The following is a 20,291-nucleotide window of genomic DNA, read 5'->3' as shown; positions in this document are numbered from 1 at the left end:
AGGGGGGCGCTCCGAGGTTTGCTTTCTTCTTTGACTTCCACTTCTGCAGGTTCAGGCCGGTCATCTTCTTCACTGAGATCCACTGTTTGTAAGGCAGAGTCTACTTCCCCACAGTTTTTAGTCTCTACTGGTGACTCACACACCACCTGGATTATGTTGCCAGGTGATAAGAAAATGAAAAAAAAACAAAAACAAAAAAAACCAAACCAAAACCCAAGAAACAATCATTTCCCCAAGGCATGTTTTATGAAAGGTTGTCCCCTCTCTGTGGAGTAGGTATGATGAATCTTCAGGAAGTAGGGATGTATCATGAGCTCACAGATGACTGATCACCAGACAGACAGACAGACAGACAGACAGAGAGATGACAGACAGGGGAGTGGAGTTGGCAGATTCCTCCCCCATGAAGGTGGGAGGCATAGACAGGCTTAGGTGAGTGTCCTGCGTCGGCCACAGGCTGTGTGTGGCCCCAGCCATCCTTGGGTCAGTCTCTGCACTTACATTGGTCTCTGTAGCAGGACAGACCCAACTAGTCATAAGAGGGTTTTACAGTTTCCTTCATTTCTTCACACAGGGTTAGCCAATGGCTGTCAAGTCCAGTCCGCAGCCCATTTGCACAGTCTGCAAACTAGGGATGGCTCCTCACCACTCACCATTCTAGAGGCCTGTAAAAGCCTTTTAAAAAATGAAAATGGGAGGAAGACCAAATATGACCTCCGAAGCCCAAGACACTGTGGGGCCTCTGCACGGGGTTTCCCGTCTCCTGCCACCACCAAAAGCACCTTGGGGGCCGACGCCTGGTAGACCCCTCTGCTGGTACTAGTCCCAACCTGCCTGGGAAATGCCCCCAATGTCATGGTTAGAAAAGGGGATTTGGTTGTTTCCAAAATTACAGACCATGAGGACGCTTTCCTTTCCTACATACAGAATGTGCCATTGGTTTGTAAATGACCCCCAAATTTCAAATTGGTGGGAACCCTTCTTTAGCCTATCATTAACTGATAGTAGGGGGTGCAGCACGTGAACACCCTGATATTTGGTAACTAAATCACAATAATCTAGTCCTGCCTTGCATTTCTTAGATATGGACATGGTTTCTAGTGTTTTGCCTTTTTTAAGATCTAAGCTAGGGAGCAATGAGCTCCAAAGTACCCAGGGAGCAGGACAGGGAGTAAGCGTGGGGTAAAGCAGACGTGAGTCAAAGAATGCTAAGGACTACTGTGAACCCAAATCAAGTTGTCCTATTAAACGATGGCAAAAGAATAAACACAGTGGATTCACCAAAGACTGGAAGCTTCTGTTGGTGGCTGCTGGGTTTTGGCACCGGCCTAGCCTTAGGAAGCTGGGCCAAGGGAACCAAAGAGTCATCTAGGATTAGTGGTTGAATGTGGACTTGGCCTCCTACACCTAAGGCAGCTTCAATTCAATTGCATTTCTGGAAAAAAAATGCATTGGCCACAAAGCCCTTGGGGGACTCCTGGGATGTAGGCTATGTGGTCTCATGCGGCAGCTGCCTGGGTCCTGAATCTTGTCTTTACCCCTCGCGGGTCTTATGTCAGTGGCTCTGGGCTGTCCTCCCCTCTGACTTTGGTGAGGATTGTGCACCCAGCAGAAAGCTGTTCTGAGGATTAGGTGAGGCAGCACACGTCGAGTTCTCAGGCTGTGCCTGGCATTGTAGGCATGCAATTAATACTAGTGGCTGTTAATGGTGTTAATATTAGATTTATTTACTCCATGAACATGGAGCTGTCTAGCACCCACAGGCCCATTTAGCGATGGCTATATGAATAACTACCATTTAGCATGTCTGCTGTTGTACAAGGCACTTTTTATGTATGACATCAAGCTGTAGTTACAAAGATAACATCCTCATTTTACAAATGAAGAGTGTGAGCAGTAGAGGACTTGGTCAAAGCAGCACCAGAGGGCAGTTGCTCTTTGGAGGAGTCTGGTACTTCCTGTTTGTGAGTGACTATCGAATGATAGACTAAGAAGGACGTGAAGCAGAGTTTGAAAGCAGGATGTTCTCACACCCATTTGGAGCTCTGCAATGTCTTTAAGACCTTTGGCTTGTCCCATCCTTGGGCTTTGCCATCCTTGGTCTGCTGGAATTTCCTCCTAATATTTGTTACCTCATGGCCATAAAATAGCTATTATAGCTCTGGCCATCTCAACCTCAAATCAATGTCCTGACATGGAAGGAAATCTTTTATTACATAAAAAGATCTGCACCAGGGGCTGGAGAGATGGCTCAGCAGTTAAGACCACTGACTGCTTTTTCAGAGGACCTGGGTTTGATTCCCAGCATCCATATGGTGGCTCACAACCATTTGTAACTCCAGTTGCAAGGGATCTGATGCTGTCTTCTGACCTCCACGATTGCATGACATGGGTGCATCTATATACAAGCAATATACTCATAATATAAAATAAAAATAATAAATAAAATGTTAAAAAATCTGCTCCAAAAGAACTTCTATGTTTTGGTCCCTTACTGGCCATAACCAGATCCATCTTCTTATCCCCAAACTATTAAATAGCAAAGCATCTAGGTAAATGCTTTGGGAATGGTGTTACCAACCTTGCCTAGGATCAAGGTACAGAAGGGTGGAAGAATGGGGGATGATGAACAGCCCTGGACCTCCTGACTCTGGATTCAGAGCTAGTTCTTTCCAAATGTCCAGAGGTGTCAACTCAAAAATCTTAGTCACAAGTCCATTCTCCCAAACACACACTGTTTCAGTAGGCAAAATTAATGGGGCTTCTAGAGACTTCAATGAGCTTTGAAGTCAAGCCAAGAAGTTACCTTTCAGTAGCCAAAGATATCCAGCATGCAAACCCGGATCAATCTGGACCATGTAAGGATTGTTATTGCAAATACAGACATGAGAGGTCAGTTTGTACTTGAATTGTTTTCTGAGTTCCTCACAGAGTACAGCTTTGGGAAGGCTGGTCTCTACTTAAATGTGCATCTACACATTTTAATTTTGTGTTTGATGGATATAATTAGAATCAGACTTGACTGTCCTATAATTTTGTGCAATGATTTAGAATTACATTTCACTTGCTTAATTACAGTAGAGGATATGGTACACATTGTATACATTTTAGGAAAGGGTTTTGCTTACTAACTGAAACTTTATACCATACTTATACTTAAAAAATACATTGATGATGGGGCTGGAGATGGCTCAGTGGTTAAGAGCACTGACTGCCCTTGCTGTTGAAGCCTGGTTCAATTCCCAGCACCCACATGGTGGCTAACAACCATTCATAACTCCAGTTCCAGGGGATCTTGATGCCTTCTTCTGACCTCTATGGGCATTGCATAACACAGGTGCACTTACACACATGCAGACAATGCACTCATGCATAAACCATTCATAACTCCAGTTCCAGGGGATCTTGATGCCTTCTTCTGACCTCATGGGCATTGCATAACATAGGTGCACTTACACACATGCAGACAATGCACTCATACACATGACATTAAAAAAATAAATAAAATAGTTTGGAAAACACATTGGTGAGGACTGAGCCCTGGGCACATTTTGGGTTTTACTACTAAGCTCTAGTTCCAATCCCACATTTAAACTTTTTTTTTTTTTTGTCTTTTTGAGGCAGGGTCTCCCTGTGTTATTTATTTATTTTTGTTTGTTTTTGAGACAGGGTCTCACTGTATCCATGGTTGGCCTATAACTCACTATATAGACCATGATGGTCTGCAACTCACAGAGATCCGCCTGCCTCTGCCTCCCAAGTGCTGGAACTAAAGGTGTGCGCTACTACACCTGCACAGCTGCTGTTCATTACAGTAAAAGAATCCATTGCCTCTACCTCCCAAGTGCTGGGACTAAAGGCATGTGCCACCACGCCTGGCCTTTTTTTTTGTCTTTTTGAGCCACACTTACACTTTTAAAGTTTCTATTTGTGTATGTGTCTGTATGTATCTAAGTGTATGTGTATATGTACGTATGTGTATGTGTATGTGTATGTGTATGTGTATGTGTATGTGGGTGTCTGTGGAGGGTAGAGAGGATGCCAGATTCCCTGGAGCTGAAGTTATAAGCACCCTTTTTAGGTGCTGGGAACTGAACTCTGGTCCTCGGTAAGGAAAGCAGTACTCCTAATCTTGGAGCCGTCTGCCAGCCCCAGCCCATTCTTACACTTGAAAGTTATTTTATACAATTCTTTTAAACATAGCTACTACTTTTTGGCTCCCTTCCCCTCTCTTCTTCCCTTCTTCTCGCTCTCCCTCCCTCCCTCTCTCTCTTTCCCAGTAAGCTGCAACCCTAGAACCCTAGTCTACTTTTCACTTTTTATTTTGAGATAGAGTCTCACTAAGACTCTAAGACTGGCCTTGAACTCACTCAGACGTGCCTACACCTTGTCATCTTTTGCCTCAAGCTTCCCACCTCGCTGGGATTGCAGCTCTGTTGGAAAATTTTATTGCAAAATAGATATCCTCTTCTTAAACCCTACAGCATGCTTAAGTTTTTATTAATATTCTTTTTGGATTACTTTATTATTTCTGGAGACAGTGTCTTGTTATAAGTACTAACAAGATAAGGCTAGTCTAGAATTTGCTGTGTTTACCAGACTGGCCTCAAGCTTGGAGCCGTTTTCCTGTCTCTGCCTCCCAAGCACAGGAATTACAGGCATAGACTATTCTTGCTGTGGGTATTTGGTTATAGAGATACCGAGATGTCTTTCCTGTGCAATCTCTACTTTCGGCTCATCAGTTTATAGCACCCAAATTTTGCTTTGGGGGAATAATCTCCTGTAACTTTAAGACCCCGTGATTTGGATGAAACTCACTGATTAAAATCTAAGCCAACCAACATGGCTGAGCATCTTGAGCGTGTTAGCCTGGGTGTGGCAGCAGCGGCCCAATGTGTTCGTTCCCAGTTATTCACGTTTTCTGTGAAAACATCTCACATTGGTGCCACCCATGTGAGGTGTACCATGCTGACAGATGTGATGTAACCCATGACCACTGGGAGTGTTGGCAGTTGCTGCTCAGTTCACCCTGCACTGTTCTCTGTGTCCCTAGACCGCACATCCCGGTTGAAGGGCAGCTGCCTTTTCACGCTGATCTCGGGATAGAAGCAACCTGGGCTAATGTACAGCTAGCTCACTTGAAGCACGAGCAAAAACCAAGAAAGCCACTGAAATGGGGCTGGGGATGTGGCTTAGCTGGCAGAGTGACTGCCCAGCATGCAGGAAGCCCTGGGCTCCGTCCTCAGCCCTGTATAAACCAGTGACAGCACATGCCTGTAATCCCAGCACTCGGGAGGTGGATGTAGGAGAATCAAAGGCTCGAGGTCATCCTTGGCTACATAGTGAGTTTCAGGTCAACCTGGGCTACATGAGACCTTGAATTCACTTATCCCAATTTAAATTTCCAAAGACTGTGTCCTTTCAGACTTGAGAGCAGTTGTCTTGGGCCTGAAGCTCATGAGGCCCCATTTATTAATCTCTGTGGGTGTTATTTTCAGAACATACATTACGTTTTCAGAATCTCATGCAGTACCATTCCTTTGGATGTGACTGTACTGTTCTAAAAATTTGGACCATCTGTAGAAGATTAAAGGTCAGAGATACTTGACCTTTAATCTAAGTCTGGCAGGTGAGGCTCTACCTGTCAGGTGCAGACCCCTGCCATCAGCTCTCCAAGTGTGATCACAGTCTTAGGGATCACTGCTGCCTGATGGGAGGACCTGTCCTGAGTACTACCCAAAGTTAGTTAGACTCTAGATCGCCATGGAAACAAAGGTGAAGGAGGAAATCGAGGCAGAATGAAACAGAAGCTGCAGCCCCAGCCCCTAAGGATGTGCAAAGCCATTCTTAAGTGTAGTAGGCTCTTTCAGCCTGTAGAGAGAAAAGTGTGTGCTCTGTTCTCACATTTGTTTTTGCACAGATTCAATGGGAATTGCAAAGCATTCATCCAGTGCTGTTCCCCCTTTTCCTGGGTTCCATGGGATAGGCTGAAAGAGTCTACAGAGGATGCATAACACACAACATGTGAAAATGAGGGCTCCCCAGCTGAAAACGCCCAATGGCCCGACACACCGTATATGACAGCGGGATGATTTGGAGATAGGGTGGGACACTTACATTCTCCTCCGCACCTGTGGAAACTGAATCCTCTTTAACTGACTAGAGGGAGATAAAAACAAAAGGGAGAGTCAAATGTTACCAAAATAAGTCGTGTGAAAGCAGTTATCTGGCTAGCAGCCCAGTTGGGCAGGTCTCAGATACTGAATCGTTCTGTGGACCTTGTTTCAGCAAGACCTTGAAGGGAGGCGCCTACAAAGGCCAACGGTTGAGTGAGATAATACAAGTTATGTATTTTAAAATGCTGCAAAGGAAGAATAAGTATACTGTCACAGGCAGGATGTGCATGGAACATAGAGACGCTTGTTACAGAAAACACACACCACAAAGTTGTGGCTGTGGGAAAGAACATCTTTGCTTTACATGTTTTAGTCATTAATAAGAAGAGAGACTTATTAGTAATATTATGACTGTTATTGAGACAGGATGGGATGTGTGTCAGGTTAGCTTTGAACTCACTGCATAGTGGAGGATTGAACTTCTGATCCTCCTGCCTCCACCTCTCAAGGTATGCATCCCCATGTCTGGTTTATGTGGTGCTGAGAAATCCAACCCTGGGCTTTGTACATGCTAGGCAAGCACTCTACAAACTGAGCTACATCCCTGGCCCAAGAAGGAAAGATTAGTTGCTCAATAGATAGGCACTGATAGTTAAAAACAATTAAGCTATGTGGTGTTTTGAATAAGAAGGTCCCCCATAGGCTCTGAGTATTTGGGTATTTTGTCCCCACTTGGTGACACAGCTTTGGGAGGTTTTGAGGAGGTGTGGCCTTGCTGGAGGAAGGATGTCCCTCGGGGAAGGCTTTGAGAGTTCTTAAGCCTTGCCAGATTTCCATTCATTCTCTGTTTCCTGTTCCTGCCTGAAGACATGTTCAGTAGGCTTTCTGCTCTGGCTACTTCTGCTATCATGCCTCCCCGCCATGATGGACTCACCCCTCTGAAACTGTAAGTCAACCTCTCCCTTTTATAAGTTGCCTTGGTCATGGTATTTTATTACAGCAACAGAAAAGTAACTAATATATGCTGCCTGGAAAAATTCTGGTAAGAGATACAGAGAAATTTACCTTAAAATTTTATGGAGCAAGCAGGGACCATCACCAGGGTCCCCAGCCCTTCTGCCATGTAACCTGTGGTAGGCATCAGACTGAGCCACCTACATCACGCTCAAGTTCAATCTGTCCATAACACACCGAAGAAGACCAGAGGGCCAGAGCCATACATACCCTGTTTCAGTTTTACTCCCTGGTATCATTCTGGCACGTACCGTCCTCAAACTGTACAACAGGTACCCTGATTTTACCGAAGGTCAGTGCCACAATCACCTAGCTACCACCCTGGAGAGTGCCTTCCTATCTTTCCTTCAGTGGTTCTTAAACTTTGGTGTGTGGGGTGTCGAGTCACAGACCACTTTGAGGACATCTTTCCATAAACAAAAAACTTTGCAGAAGATGTCAGGATGTGCATAGACCTCTGTGTCTCTTTTCTGGGACTCTGGGTTAAGAACTTTTCCCTATATCCACTTTGCTACTAAGTCTTGTTTTTTATTCTCTTTAAGACATCCAGTGGGAGGGGAAGAAGAGAAGGAATATTCACAAATACACCTTTCAAGCACTTTACATACCTTATTTCCCTTGTCTTCCTCAGATACCAAGTATGTGATCATTTACACTGTAATCATGGGCACAGAGGGGGCCAAGTCGTGTGTTCAGGTTAAATAGCTAAAAAGTGGAGGATAACATTCTAAGAAACGAGGCCCTTTTCTGACAGGATGACTTTAAGTTCTATTTGGTGACTTTGAACTTGCTGTCTTTCTACGTAAGAGCATCATCTTGGATCATCAACTTCTGTTTATCCTCATTCTTTAGCGATGCTTTCTTGGGCATAGAAGGACCACAACAACTCTAGAAGCTTCTAATGATCAGGAAACGATACTGTATCCAGAAGGAATTTACAAGGAATGCTGCTTTCTTGGAAGTGCAACCCCTCTCTCAAGGCCAGTGGGAAGCTATCTAACTCTGCACACAGATAAAGATTCAAAAGACCGTTTTAAAAGCCCAACCAACGAAAGCTTCAGGAGTCAATATACAGCTCCATTAGACCAAGGAAACATTCGCTATTTAAAATTAAAGCACACAGGGTTTTGATTCTCTTTCAGGTCCCAATTTGGTAAGGAGGTGAGTCTCTAGCTCGGATTTCCTTGTCTATAAAGCTCGTAGCTGTCAGTTGCTGAATGTTCACAGGACGCTGGCAACTCGGTGTAGGTGACAGAGAAAGGTAGAGAGTCAATTTTGAACAGTTGCTTCCTTGATATTCATGCGGTTTTAGATTTTCAGATCTTTTTGCATATTTGGGGGCTGGGGTTATAGTTAAGGTGACAGAGTACTTGCTTAGCATGTACAAAGCCTTGGGTTGATCCCCAGCACTACATGAATCTGATGTGGTGGCAGATGTCTGTAAGCCCAGCTACATAGTGGGTTCCAGGTCAGCCTGGGATAAATGAAAACCTGTTTCAAAAGAAATTGCTATGCTGTATTTTATTTTATTTTATTTTATTTTATTTTATTTTATTTATTTTTGGTCTTTTTGAAACAGGGTCTCCCTGTAGCGCCAGCTGTCCTGGAACTCACTATGTAGACCAGGCTGGCCTTGAGCTCACAGAAATCCACCTGCCTCTGCCTCCCAAGTGCTGGGATTACAGGCGTGCGCCACCACACCTGGCTTGCTATGCTGTATTTAAAAAGCCATATCACCCAGCCAAATATTCCTTTTTTTCCAAAAATTTTTACTGTATTTGTGTGTGTGTGTGTGTGTGTGTGTGTGTGTGTGAGAGAGAGAGAGAGAGAGAGAGAGAGAGAGAGAGAGAGAGAATAGCAACCTGGCCAAGATCCTGCCTCAAAGCCAAAAGTTAAAATAAAAAAGGCTCATGGTGGCACATGCTTTTAATCCCAGCACTCAAGGGCAGAGGCAGGCAAATTTCTGTGAGTTCAAGGCCAACCTTGTCTCCATAGTGAGTTCCAAGACAGCCAGGGTTATACAGTGAGACCCTGTCTCAAAACAAAACACAACACGACAAAACAAAACAAAACACAATGGGTTGGAAATATAACTGAATGGTAGAGTATGTGCCTAGGTTCGATCCCCAGTAAATAAATAAATAGATGATAAACAGATGATAGATGATAGATAGATAGATAGACAGATAGATAGATAGAGACTAGCAAGAAGGAGCATGGGATAATGCTATTATCTGTTAATACCAAGAAGAGATTTTCTTCCTTGTGTCACCAGTACAACTGGACCAGAATGGAAAAATGAAATAACTTCATACTTTGTAACCAATTAAATGTTATTTTAGGACTGTGTCCAAGAACCACTCAAATTATTCTGAAGTTTGTGTGCATTTTCAAACTGGCCTGAAGGTGCTGCCTCCACATCAGTGGTTGCCGAAATACCCAGTGAACATAAAGATTCAAAAAGGCCAAGAGGCCAGGGGCAGGCCACCCTTACACATCACTTGTGAGAGAAAATCAACTCAGAACCCAAGTTCTAAACACCGTGACTGCGGATGCAGGTTTGAGTTCTGTGTTTTTGCTATGCAACCTTGTTTAAGTAATACCACCTTCTGAGCCTGAGTTCACCTGCCCCAAGGCTGACTCTGAGACCCTTTGCCGAAAGTAGGGCTGCTTTATTTTAAAATAAAGCACGTGTGGGGCGAAGTGGCTGAGGCAGGCTGAGATGTGTTGAAGCCGGGCGCCTGCACTCCTGCCCGCAAGTTTCCTCTTGCTATTTACATAAAGACCCTTGTTTACACAGGAGTTGTGGAGCCTGGAAGGTGCGCTTAGGAGGGGGACTGACTTGAATGATGTCTACAGTTAGGGTACAGTTGTTTATAGAGCCTTTTAGATGTTGGGTATAGGAAGTAGAAAAAAAAGGAAGACGTCAAGAAATAAACCCTAAAAGGGAATTTACCTGTGGAAATAAGAGCTCTGGTCAATCAGCCACCTCATGTGTGGGTGTAGAGGAGTGGTTCGAAGTCGCTGCTGGTGGCTGGCAGACAAACACAGGCCACCTCAGCTGCCCCTGAATTGAGTGTACTAGGGAGAGCAGGGACCTCATGGATGCTGAAGATGGCCTTGTTAAGTGATATGCCTGGAAACACAAGAAGTGACTTTGGATTCTCCTCCCAGAGAGTCCATCCAGGTAGTGAGGTTTCTCCCCAGCACTGCAGATAGCAGATGAACTGTGCCAGAGCCCAGTAGTGGAGACAGGTGAAGGGACTGGCCTGGGTCTCCCCCCCACCAGTGCTTCTGACGTGAATGCAGAGTTGGGGTGATTACAGGGACACATGGAAGCGCAGAGCAATTTCTGACCACTTGCGGTGGCTTCCTGGACCTACGTGGACAGCATGAGAGGGTGCATGGATTCATTTACGTCCATCAGTCAAGGGAACTGCTGCAGGGCTTGCTTGCATGTAAAGCAAGAGCACAGTGTTCACATCATATATGTTCACTGATGGTAGCGATTTTTATGAATATCGGAGAGAACGGCATTGGGTAGTTTTATTAGACTTGAAATGTCCTTAAGCCTGTTCAGGCCAAATGTATGTGTTCCTGAAACTCATGAAGGTGAACGTGGCAATCTGAATGTCCCCCATAGGCTCCAAGTATTTGGACACTTGATCTCCAGTTTGTTGCACTGTTTGGGGAGGGTCATGGGACCTTTAAGAGATATGGCCATGCTGGAGGAAGCATGTCACTGGGGGCGGGCTTTGAGAGTAGATAGCCATGCCCATGTTCAGTCTGTCACTCTCTGCTTCCTATGCCTGCTTGATGTGAGTGCCTCTCTACTCTGGCCACCTTTGCCGCCATGCCTCCCCACCATGATAGACCCTTACCCTCTGGAACTGTAAGCCAAATAAAGTCTTTGATAAGTTGTCTTGGTCATGGTGTTTTATCACAGCAACAGAAAAGTAACTAATACAGTGGAACTGTCCAGACAGGCGTGAACATTATCTAAAGAGAAACGTGTGTCCCTTTCCTCCCCTGCCTTTGGCTATCAGAATATTGAGAAAGTAGGCCCCAAGAAACAGAAGTTTCCTTGGGAATCTCACGTGGAGAGAAGGAAAAGGCTGAAACCCGATGCCAGTGAGAGGGGGAGCCTGTCTCCAGGGAGAGATTTCATGTGCTCTGAGCTTGTCAGACCACCTTACAGAACACACTGGGAGCTGAGATGGTGTTAGGTGAATGTTGCTCGGGATCATATCTGGCCAGGGCTGCTTAGCTGTGCACACCTCTTGCCTTCTATTTAAATCTAAACCTCATGTCAGAACCCCAGAGACGGACTTGGAAGTCACTAGACCTCTTTCTTTGTTCCTCTTCCCAATGTGGCCACACTGAAATAAATATCCTTCCCCACGCCCCCACCATTACTTGTCTGAGCCTAGCTTGTAAGAGCTACCAGGACCCAGGCTCTGACCCCCAACAGTTTCTGTCGTGAAGAGACAGTTTGGACGTAGCTTCAGTTTATATTAGGTTCTAAAGTGGAATGGAGTAGGTAGGGTTTGAAGTAGGTCTCAGTTAAAATCTCATGATTCATTCTCCATAGTCCAGTGGCACATTGACCTTTGTAAAACACAACTTCTAGGCCATACCAACCTCGGTCCATTGTGCCAGTATTTTGAGGCTTTTATTGCTTATTGTTTGGACTGCATTAATGAGCTCACCAGCTGGTAAACGTGATGACTGCTTTTTTGATCTTTGTCCGTGTTTTACTGACAAAAACCAGCACTGAGACCAGACTCCAGAGGCTTTCTTGAATGGGGTGGCCTAGGAACAGTGTTTTCTTCCTTAATAAGCATTTTGTGGTGACTTGTGTTCCTTCATTGTGTTCCATGCATTAATACCAACCCCGGCGTTAAACATAAACAGAACTACTGCTAACAAAGGAAAAATTGTGGCAATGAGCCACACATTCTTGGTCTGCCTGTCAGGCTGTGGGTTAAGCACTTCCCCTCATCCCAGTCAGTCACAGTGGAAGCAGACTCCCCAACACCCCTCTGCTCCAGCATCTGTCAGCTTTGCTCCTGTCCAGAAGTCACTCTTCCATTGAGGGTGGGGTGGAACTCTGCTCTCTGTAGCTGGCAGGCATAAGGCACTCCTATTATGAGCCAACTCACACACATGTGTGTTTGTTCCCAGCTCAATACACAAGGACAGTTGAAAGCCCCAGGCACCCCTCTGTCCCTTTAGGAAAAGCCTCTGGGTTGAGGAACCAGGCAAACCAGATTCCACTTCATTATCTTCCACAGCCAATGAGTTGCTGTGTCTGATAACATCTGGAAGGGAGAGATGACTGGATTACCAAATCTGGGAATGTTCCAGAAGGGAACTGCAGAGGTGAGAAGGAAACCGGACAGCACGCAGAGAAAGAGCATCACTTGAGGGGAGAGTGAAACGTTTTGAAAGCGAGGTTGACGCTGCTCCGACTGAGGAGCGTTTTTTGGTCTCTTCAGGATAATCAGGAAAACTATGGCGTGGGATTCTCATTCAGAGCTCAAAATCAGAAGCACCCCAGCACCTCCCCCTTCTCCTGTAACACCTGACTTTTATCTGGTTAATCTAAAAATAGTCCAGCCTAATTAGTAGCGACAATAAGTAAAAAATGTACAGAATCCTGTTCAAGACATGTATGCTGCTAAGAATGAGAAGGTAAATCGCATCTAACAGCGTAAACGTCAATGACAAGCACTCTACGCCCTTACAAAGTGTATTCAACTCTTGACAAAACGTTTCTTAAGAAATGTTCCACATAGGGGGCTGGAGAGATGGCTCAGTGGTTAAGAGCACTGGTTGCTCTTACAGAGGACTGAGTTCAGTTTCCAGTACCCATATGGCAGCTAACAACTGTCCCTAACTACAGTTCTCGGGGATCCAAGGCCTTCTTCTGACCTCTGCGGGCATTGCAGGATACAGGTGCACTTACATACATACAGACAAAATACTCATACACATAAAATAAAGATAATAAATAAAATATTTATAAAGAAAGATATGTCTACATGGTGTTATTTAAAACAATTGATGTCACATTTTGATCATGTGACAGCAGGTCTGAGCTCACTGATGTCATAGGAACCTTCAGACTTTTTCTACAAAGCTAAAGTTTTCAGCTTATCTCTCCATTTGCCAATGTCTCCTTAACCAGAGTCCCTACAGGAGGATGGAGAAGTCTGTCTTGGAAACAAACAAGAAGGCTCAGAGCAATGTCTAAGCTTTCCAAGTCGAGTTCATCTGACACTGATGGGTCCCTCTGTTACCACACACATCACTTGCAACCTGGATCCTGCAGGTTAACATTGGACTGCAAACCTCACTGTTCTAGAACAGGGTCATTGCTCACTTGAATTCCAGACACTTGTCATTCCTTTTCAACTCTGTCCTCCCAATAAAACTAAAGGTAGGTACCATGGGCCTGTGTGTGTGTGTGTGTGTGTACAGGTGTGTGTGTGTACAGGTGTGTGGGTGTGTGTGCAGGTGTGTGTGTGCGCAGGTGTGTGTGCGCAGGTGTATGTGTGTGCAGGTGTGTGTGTGCGCAGGTGTGTGTGCGCAGGTGTATGTGTGTGCAGGTGTGTGTGTGCGCAGGTGTGTGTGCGCAGGTGTATGTGTGTGCAGGTGTGTGTGTGCGCAGGTGTGTGTGCGCAGGTGTATGTGTGTGCAGGTGTGTGTGTGCGCAGGTGTGTGTGCGCAGGTGTATGTGTGTGCAGGTGTGTGTGTGCGCAGGTGTGTGTGCGCAGGTGTATGTGTGTGCAGGTGTGTGTGTGCGCAGGTGTGTGTGCGCAGGTGTATGTGTGTGCAGGTGTGTGTGTGCGCAGGTGTGTGTGCGCAGGTGTATGTGTGTGCAGGTGTGTGTGTGCGCAGGTGTGTGTGCGCAGGTGTATGTGTGTGCAGGTGTGTGTGTGCGCAGGTGTGTGTGCGCAGGTGTATGTGTGTGCAGGTGTGTGTGTGCGCAGGTGTGTGTGCGCAGGTGTATGTGTGTGCAGGTGTGTGTGTGCGCAGGTGTGTGTGCGCAGGTGTATGTGTGTGCAGGTGTGTGTGTGCGCAGGTGTGTGTGTGCGCAGGTGTATGTGTGTGCAGGTGTGTGTGTGTGCTCCCAATAAAACTAAAGGTAGGTACCATGGGCCTGTGTGTGTGTGTGTGTGTGTACAGGTGTGTGTGTGTACAGGTGTGTGTGTGTGTGTGTACAGGTGTGTGTGTGTACAGGTGTGTGGGTGTGTGTGCAGGTGTGTGTGTGCGCAGGTGTGTGTGTGCAGGTGTATGTGTGTTGTGTGTACAGGTGTGTGTGTGTGTGTGTACAGGTGTGTGTGTGTACAGGTGTGTGGGTGTGTGTGCAGGTGTGTGTGTGCGCAGGTGTTTGTGTGCGCAGGTGTGTGTGTGCGCAGGTGTATGTGTGTGCAGGTGTGTGTGCATTCAGAGGCCAGAGGAAAACCTTGCCTGTCATTCTTCAGGTACTGCCCACCTTGTTTTTGAGAAAGTGTCCCTCACGGTGTATGTGTGTGCAGGTGTGTGTGCATTCAGAGGCCAGAGGAAAACCTTGGCTGTCATTCTTCAGGTACTGCCCACCTTGTTTTTGAGAAAGTGTCCCTCATTGGCCTGGGATCCACCAGCTCAGCCTAGACTAGCTGGACAGTGAGCCCCAGAGGTCTGCCTGTCTTCACCTCCCCAGACTGGGATTATAGGTGTGCGCTACCACGTCCAGCTTTTAAAAAAACATGGGTCCTGGGGTCACACTCAGTTTCTCTTGTCCACACAGCCAGTACTTCATCAACTGAGCCACAGCCAAAGCCTCATGGGCAGTCTTATACTGGAGAAAACTAAGGTCAAATTCTAACAGCCAGTGACAATCAGGTCTGAGGTCTGACAGTATGTCATGGGACCCAGAGCTCACATGACTGCTTTACCCTGCATTTGTCCACCTAAAAAGAAAGCTGAGGAAGGGAGTACTTTCAAAGGACCCCATGCGTTATTTATTAACCATACAGGTACACACACCAGCTGCCTCTCTCCCGACAGCAGCCCTTGCTGTGGCCTCCACATTGGTTTCCAGCCATTTTCCATTGTCAGTCACAGGTCCCCCCCCTCCCCCAGTAAATCTCTTGCTTGTTTCTTCTGCTTGGGGTGTGCTTCTTGGAGGATCCAAGTTCATCATCACTTAGCATAAGTGCTGTTGTGTATATAAGGCTTTTCATTTTCATTGAGTTCCTTTTTTAACCAAATGCATTTAGTCTTACCTTGAGCAAAAAATAAAATCCATTTAAAAAAAAGATTTATTTTAAATTATGTGTATTTGTGTGTGTTTATGTATGAGTTTGGGTATACAGGTGCAGCACTGCAGAGGCCAGAAGAAGGCATCCGAGCTCCTGGAGCTGGACCTATGTGTGGTTATTAGCTTCCCAATCTGGGTGATGGAACTGAACTTGGGTCTTCTGCAAGAGCACTGTGTGCCCTTCCAGCTCACAAAAATCTATGCTGATCTCAAGCTTAATATGCTACCTCTGTTTTCCCTAACATACTTGGCATACATAAATATAATTATTATATATAATTGTATATATTACATATAGCTATATAGGTGATATGTGTATAGGGCTTATGAAAATTTCATATATGCACATATATGAATATGAAATCATTTAAATAGGAATATTAAAATATGGGTCATCTCTCCTGTGCCACCAATACATATACATAAATCATTTGAAAATTGTTCCCTACATTATACTGAAGGCAAAAAACTCTCTAAAATTAGCAAATATAGGTGGGGAGGAAGATTGTTAGGATGGAAGGTCAACTGGCATGTTCCAAAGTTTTCAGGAACTATTGGAGTTAGTGTTCTGGGAAGAATCTAGAAGAAAAGCTTTCTATACAGCAGGACAGAAATGAGAAAGAGGCCCAGAAACCCCGGTGGATCCTGGCGAGTGGAGAAAGCTGCAGTGACATCTGGATTTTCCATCTGCTTTGCGTGGTGTGCCAAGTGGCATGGCGGTTTAGAGGAAGCCACTGAAGGAGCTGTTTGCAGCTCCATGAATTTCCACTCCCCACTTCTGGCTCATTTTTTGGAGAAATTTCAACTAGGTCAGGGTTCTGAACATGAGTTAGTTGGGGTTTGCTCAGCACTGATGCTTAAAGACTGAATCTCAGAGCTCCTCAGCCCACCCACCATTTCTGTGCAGGGCACATACCTCTGTCACTGCAGCTGGGCTGGCAGATATCCTGGCTTTCTGAAAGGGGATGGAGAAGTGGCAGCTCACAGTGACTATATTTGGATGGGGAAAGGTGAAGACAGAGCCTTGGTCCTCTCCCCAGGGAGGGTGTGTGCAGAGGAAGCCAGGATTGTCAACCGTTGCAGAGGGCCAATAAGGCCACGGTGTGCCACAACCCTCTGTCACTAATCCTAGTCATTCAAAGAATGAACGATTCCATTTGCTCATTTTCTTCTCCCACAAAACACCTGTTTGACACATGACAGGCATTTCAATCTGCTCCGGAACACAAGGAATTATCACTTAACGGCAAGTCAAGTCATAGAGAAAAGAAGAAGAAAAATAATCTCTGTATGTTGTTGAATATATCAAAAAATTCCTTGAGTCATCTCAACCCCTACAGTCCCTCTAATCTTTAAAATTAGACTTACCTTTTTCCAAAACAGTTTCCCCAGAGGCAGTGAGGCAGGCCCCGACTTCTCTCTGCCACCTTCCTTTGTTGTGTCACTGGTTGCCGCAGGTGGCGTGTGACCTGGTGGGTTGCAGCCTTTAGGGCTCTTGGATGCTCCTTGGATCTCCTGGGGTGTGAAGTTGGCTTTGTCTGATTTGAGGTTGGCTGAAGTAGTGGGTGAGTTTTCAGTACCCTATAGAGTTTTTTTTTAAGTGAAAAAAAAAATCAAAGTCATTTTATAATTTCAGAATTTAAAGATTTCCCTTTAAAATAAGCATGGAATGGGATGGGATCATGCATGATGTTAATTCATTTATTTATAATTTTCTCTTCTTCCAAAATTTGTACCGTGACTGTAGGTTTGTGTTAAAATCTTGGGAAAAGTTACAGATATTTTCTTTTTGAGGAGGAAAAAAAGGAGACATGTTATTAATGACACTTATATAAGTATCTCAGGGGAGTTGAGGTGATGGGAGAGTTATCGTGTCATTAGAAGGTGGAGTTCTGGGTTGACGAGATGGTTCAGCAGGTAAATGTGCTTGCTGCCAAGCCTGACGACCTGAGTTTGATCCCTGGAACCCACGTAGTAGGACAGAAGAACTGATTTCAGAAAGCCGTCCTCTGACCTCTACATGTGTGTCATGGCATGTGAACCCATGTACTCACACCCACACACAGACACAAAACAAACAAATAAATAAATGGAAAGAAAGAAAGAAAAAAGAAAACACAGTTCTTACCAACACCCTTGGTCTGGAAATGGTTGTGATCATAGTCCTACTATTGAAAATACTCGAAGTGAACTTAAATGCATACATACTTGTTTACATTTATCAACATGTATGGTTTCACTAATCTAATAGGAAAACAGAGAAGGGCAGAAATACCATAATTACCATATAGGCGGAGGTTCTGGGACCTGGGGAAGGCATCTGCCATGGGAAGAATGTCCTCAGATCCTAGTTTTTCCACGTTTAGCTGCAGCCTTCATACCCCACAATTTAGAGTTCAAAGGTATTCATTTTGTTTGTGTTCCTGCCCTCCGGTTTACCACCTCCTTCCTCTGCTTGCTAACCTCTCTCCCCACAAACCGTGAAGCTAGCTCCAAGGCATCTGTCTTTTTCCCTTCCCCTTCCCCTTCCCCCTCACTATGTCTCTGTCTCTCCCTGTCTCTCTCTCTCTCTCTCTCTCTCTCTCTCTCTCTCTCTCTCTCTGCCAATGTCTCATGTGGTCTAAACTGACCTCAAAACCCTATATAGCTGACAATGACCTTAAGTTTCTGATCTTCCTGTCTTCACCTCCAAGTGCTGGGATTACAAGTGTGCACCACCGCCTGACTTTAAGACATCTGATTTTTGTTTTATTGAATTCTTGTTCATTTCTCTTCTCTGCTTCCTCAGAGTCAGCGGATAGAAACTTGTGGTCAAGATTTATCCAGACATGAGTGAATATTGACATTAAAATTTCAGCATCAGTTTCATTGACCTGACCTTGTTATCTTAAGCATCTTCATTTTATGATTTTTGCTTTGGGGACTAATGACTCAATGCCTTTAAATTCCCAGACTACAATTTCGGATTGAAAGAAAAAAAATCTGGCAGTATAAGTGGGGTGTAGAGAAATTCAAGAAGTGTCATAATATTTTTGGTACAGGAAAGAGTTTCTTCTGTTGTTTTGATTTTGAGAGCGGGTCTTGCTGTGTACCCCTGTTGTCCTTTTGTTTCAGCCTCCAGAGTGCTGGGATTACAGGCACACACCATCACACACGACAGGTGACCAGAGCCTTAACAACCATGGGTTCCATTGTTTGAATTTTTAGATAAGGAACCTGGGGCCCATAATCTGCCCAATACTAGAGAAAGAGAGACAGACAGACAGACAGACAGACAGACAGACAGACAGACACACACAGACTCCTGCTATGGCCGGATGGCTGGTTTCCATCCACCCACCCCGTCCTTCCTGGTGACAGAGCCCCAGCAAAACCTGTCTTGTCTTTTCATTCCCGGTGTGCCCCTTCTCACTTCTCAATGAAATCTCTCACTGTTGCTCTGTCAATATTGGCTCAATCAATATCCCTTGCTTGGATTCTGCAAGAGACCGCAAAAACTCTAGCCATGTCGTCAGTGGTGAGCCCCTCTAGGGTTACCAGACCTAGCAACTGAACATGACAGTGTACAGCACCTGGAGCGCAACAGAGAAGGCTCCGTGGTTTAGAGTGCCCACTGCTCTTGCACAGGACCCGAGTTCCATTCCCAGCACACACATTGGGAGGCTCACAACCACCTGTAACTCCAGCTCCAGGGCATCTGACACCCTCTTCTGGACTCCATGGGCACTGTACTCACACATGCACATACCCACACAAAGACACACTCACAGACACACACTTTAAGAAAATAATGCCCCATTAAATTTGAATTTTGTATCAGCAAATAATTATTTCTCTAGCATAAATACATGCCAAATATTGCATGGTACGTATTTAATTTTACCTTAAAATATTTTTCTTTTCTTTTTTTTTTTTAAGTAATTTAAAGTTATTACACAAAAGAATGGATTTCATGATGACATGCAATTATTTTTTATTTATCTGAAGTCTGAGTTTTGCAGGTCCCTAAATATCTAACCTGACGACCTTTCCCAAGAAATTCTAATGAATTTGGAGGCTGGATGCAAATGACCTCAGCATCTTAATACATGGTCCTCTGGCTTTTATTTTGGATGCAGGACCCAGGAGGGATTAGTAGGGTGTGAAATTGCAGCAAGAACCCAAACAATGAATGTGTGGCAAGTATTTGAACTGTTAATAGAAAACTGCAGCTGCCTCACAGACAGGGGCATTGGTAAAACCCAAGTGGTCAGAGGAGCCTTTCTGGACTTGGCAAAGCCTTTTAAAGCACTGCCTGGTCTCATGCATGTACATGTTGTCCCAGGACACTGGAGGGAGGGTGACAAGTTTGATTCTGAAGTACCTTATGTTGTTACCCCAAGAGAAAAAGATTGCGGTTCAGCAAGGGAAAGTTGATGTTCTTGCTATTTATGACTATAATCTTGGGTGTGGCTGTGGCTAGGTGGTAAAGCACTGGCCTTGCGTGCATGAAGCTCTGGGTTCATTCTCCAGGACGGCCCACAGGGATCTGTTGCATTTATTAGTTCCAGCCTTCCTCACTTTAAAAAATTATTTTATTTTTATTTGTGTGTGTGTGTGTGTGTGTCTGTGTCTCTGTGTCTCTGTGTGTGTGCCTATGGGTGTATGTGAGTGTGAGTAAAGTGCCCACAGAGGCCAGAAGAGCTGAAAACAGGTGGTTATAAATAGCCTGATGTGGGTTCAGGGAAATGGACCTTGGTCTTCTGCAAGAGCAACTAGTGCTCTTAACTGCTGAGTCATCTCTCTAGCTCCCCGCTTCTTTTTTAAACTAAGAAAACCTTTTCATAGGAAGGAAATTGAGAAGGAAGGTAAAT

General features: G+C 45.0%; 1 protein-coding gene across 1 annotated transcript in view; it reads right to left on the bottom strand.

The window, feature by feature from the left end:
- The window catches only part of Bcas1 (breast carcinoma amplified sequence 1), a 172,846-nt gene that overhangs the window by 28,019 nt on the left and 124,536 nt on the right, over window positions 1-20,291 (bottom strand). Inside the window, exons 7-9 of the mRNA XM_029564557.1 lie at window positions 16,807-17,019; window positions 6,118-6,159; window positions 11-146 (exon numbers count right to left, since the gene is read on the bottom strand). Coding sequence (XP_029420417.1) covers window positions 11-146; window positions 6,118-6,159; window positions 16,807-17,019 — 391 coding nt within the window. The remainder of the gene's footprint in view (window positions 1-10; window positions 147-6,117; window positions 6,160-16,806; window positions 17,020-20,291) is intronic.

The sequence above is a fragment of the Nannospalax galili genome, unplaced genomic scaffold (genome assembly GCF_000622305.1).
Source record: "Nannospalax galili isolate Female #2095 unplaced genomic scaffold, S.galili_v1.0 scaffold596, whole genome shotgun sequence".
Lineage (NCBI taxonomy): Eukaryota > Metazoa > Chordata > Mammalia > Rodentia > Spalacidae > Nannospalax > Nannospalax galili.
This window is presented reverse-complemented; position numbering and strand designations above follow the sequence as displayed.